We start from the raw sequence: 2,877 nt of genomic DNA, 5'->3' as shown, positions 1-2,877 counted from the left end.
ATTCAACGGGTCATATCTTCTCGCTCGCAACGAGTTAAATTTTTCCGACATCATCGTTAAACTCGAAATAATTTTAGGAACACAATGTCACCAACTATACGCAAAACGGACGCTTTTTAAAAAATGCTAAAAAATTGGGTACTTTTCATACACGTTGATTTTGCGTTAAATTTTTAAAAGTCGATAATTACATAGCTAAATGCGCAGATAGACATATATTGTTAATTTAAAATAACATTTAAATCTTTCACGGGTTATACCTTTTAGTTCAACTCGAGTTGCGCTTCAACGACATCATTCATTAGTCACGAAATTATTTTACAAACTAAACTCGATAAAATAGATTGAAAATGTTTATTTCAGAGCACTGACATCATTTCTACAATTTTTTAGGTTCAGTATTTCTTTAACAACCACCTTGACGAAAAAAAACCTTGCTTCGATAATAATACTGTATCAGATCGATTTCATGTTTTCAATTTTTTTAACAAAATAGTACAAGTAATATTAACAGATCATCATAGATCTTGGGGGCTGAATGGGGATCAGATTCATAGTGATGGTGAACAAACAAGGTCAGACTCGTCTTGCTCAATACTTCGAATACCTAACCCTTGAAGAACGTCGTGCTCTTGAAGCTGAAGTTGTTCGCAAATGCCTCGCTCGTAACGAACAACAGGTATCCATTTTCCCCCAATTTTGTATCTGTGTCTCTATAATTCACAATCGATATACTCATTTATTAGCTTAGAATTAGGTCAATTGACTACAGATCCTGTGAAAATATTTAGTACTAAATGACTCTATGGATTTTGAAATTCAATGAATATTTATATTTATATGTGCTTATAGTATTTTAGATTTAGTATTTTGTATTATTCAGATATCCATATTATAGGGGTGTTCATCGGTTCGGTTTTCGGTATGTTCGGTGTATTCTGTTCGGGTGTATTGGGTTTTGAATTTTTTTTTTTTTTTTGGGCAAAGCCGAACCCTGAACCGAAAACCGAATTCAAAATGAAAACCGAACCGAAACCGATGTGTTATATGCGCGAGCACACAAACATGGTGTTGATTGATCATGGTAGAACCAGGGAAATATACATAAAAGATGTAATTCAGATTAAATCTTGCAGTTACTTTGCTACTTGGATTCGAATTCGCCTAGTGAAATTGAGAACTTTTCGTTTTCATGAGAATGAAAGTTCGATTATTTGCAGTGTTTACATATGAATTGGTTCATTAACTGAGTTGTATTTATCAAGTGATTCCTAAGGTTAATGGATTTTGTATGTTCATTAATAGAGTTGTATGGTTGTAAACAAGCCAAACGAATTCGAATGGGGATTGTTCATTTGTTTATGTTCATTCATTAAGGTGCTATTATACATATAAATTAAAATATTAAACATAAGATTATAATATTGATTCGAACTTTTAGAACAGTCATAATATGAAACTCAAGCGTATAATATGGATTCGAACTTTTTGCCAAACATTCAAGATGCACATTCAAGCAGCCTCTTAATTTAGTTGGACTATAACCTAGAGTTTTTTATAAGCCTTTTCCTACCGAGCCTAGTTAGCTTTATCTGTTATCTTTAGCACTATGTCTATGTATTTTGCATCACCCTTCACTTACATGTTTAAATTACAGTATTACTTTTGGTTATATGTTTGATACAATGCTTTGACATCTCTTTTTCACTTGGTTAACAACAGTGTTCATTCGTTGAGCACCGGAACTACAAAATTGTATACAGACGTTATGCCTCATTGTTCTTTCTGGTTGGAGTTGACAATGAAGAAGTAAGCCATGCCTTCTCTTTTCTGTAACGTTTTTTTATAATAAAAAATAAAAAATCTAAATCCTGTACGAACCTCGTCTAGATTGTGTTTCTTGATTTTGCTGCAAAGGTCCGTGTTGACCAGCGATTCACGTGTATTTATTCTATGCAGAATGAACTAGCGATATTGGAATTCATACATCTTTTAGTTGAAACTATGGACCGACATTTTGGCAATGTGGTAAGTCATAATTTGTGCAACTCATGCAAGTTATACTCATTACGTTACAGATAAAAATGTGAAGCTAATATCATTTTGCATTTTGGTTATATTCTAATGGTTATAAATATAAATATTGGCATTTGAAGTGTGAGTTGGACATAATGTTTCACTTGGAGAAAGCTCATTTTATGGTAGAGGAGATGGTGATGAATGGGTGTATTGTTGAAACAAGCAAGACTAATATACTGGCACCCATACAACTCATGGACAAAGCATCTTAGCTACTCTTTCATGTTATCATTCATCTTTGTTGTAGTGACGTACTATGCTAAGTTTTTGTTTCTATAGTGAGTTAATTAAAGACCATTTGGTTATGTTATTGCCTTTATTTTGGAAAGTTGGGTTTGGAACCACTGATGGGGAGCGAAAACCACTCACGCGATCATTTTTCACGTATACATGCGTTTCCGGGCAGAAACCCGAACCGAATAACAGGGACCTAATCCATTAATCCATACGGTATGTGGATCGGGTTGAAACCCTGCGTACATGTCGATAAAACCTCCCTCACAGACTTTTTACAGAGCTATGGATCGAACATTTGAACTCAACTATGGTATTGATGTCAAAGGTATTGGCGTTATGTTATTGCCTTGATTTGTACATCTCCTGAAATAATGTTTTTTGTTATAAAATATCTAGATTGGATGTTAATTTTATTATTATTATATTTCTTGCATAGTAATATTTTTTATGCTATAAATAGACATGTATGGTAGTCATTTAAGGTGCACCATTTCTCTTGAAATATCAATATCAATATTTCTTCTCTCCTTCTTCTCTCCTTCTTCTCTCTTTTTCTCTCTT

General features: G+C 33.4%; 1 protein-coding gene across 1 annotated transcript; it reads left to right on the top strand.

Moving 5' to 3' along the window:
* Positions 1-405: 405 nt before the first annotated feature.
* On the top strand, positions 406-2,644 carry LOC139855498 (AP-4 complex subunit sigma-like). The gene is made up of 4 exons (XM_071844726.1): positions 406-679; positions 1,723-1,809; positions 1,960-2,028; positions 2,157-2,644. The coding sequence occupies exons 1-4, from the start codon at positions 539-541 to the stop codon at positions 2,289-2,291; spliced, it is 432 nt and encodes a 143-aa protein (XP_071700827.1). The 5' UTR covers positions 406-538; the 3' UTR covers positions 2,292-2,644.
* The last annotated feature ends 233 nt before the right edge of the window (positions 2,645-2,877 follow it).

Source organism: Rutidosis leptorrhynchoides, chromosome 6 (assembly GCF_046630445.1).
Source record: "Rutidosis leptorrhynchoides isolate AG116_Rl617_1_P2 chromosome 6, CSIRO_AGI_Rlap_v1, whole genome shotgun sequence".
NCBI classification, from domain to species: domain Eukaryota; kingdom Viridiplantae; phylum Streptophyta; class Magnoliopsida; order Asterales; family Asteraceae; genus Rutidosis; species Rutidosis leptorrhynchoides.
The sequence above is the reverse complement of the archived record's forward strand: the minus strand, read 5'-3'. Positions and strand labels throughout refer to the sequence as shown.

Excerpts from the sequence above, each read along its gene's own strand:
- LOC139855498 (XM_071844726.1), top strand. The coding sequence starts at position 539 with ATGGGGATCAGATTCATAGTGATGGTGAACAAACAAGGTCAGACTCGT. Across the intron at positions 1,810-1,959 it reads TTGGAGTTGACAATGAAGAA|AATGAACTAGCGATATTGGA; the intron begins GTAAGCCATGCC and ends TATTCTATGCAG. Across the intron at positions 2,029-2,156 it reads ACCGACATTTTGGCAATGTG|TGTGAGTTGGACATAATGTT; the intron begins GTAAGTCATAAT and ends TGGCATTTGAAG.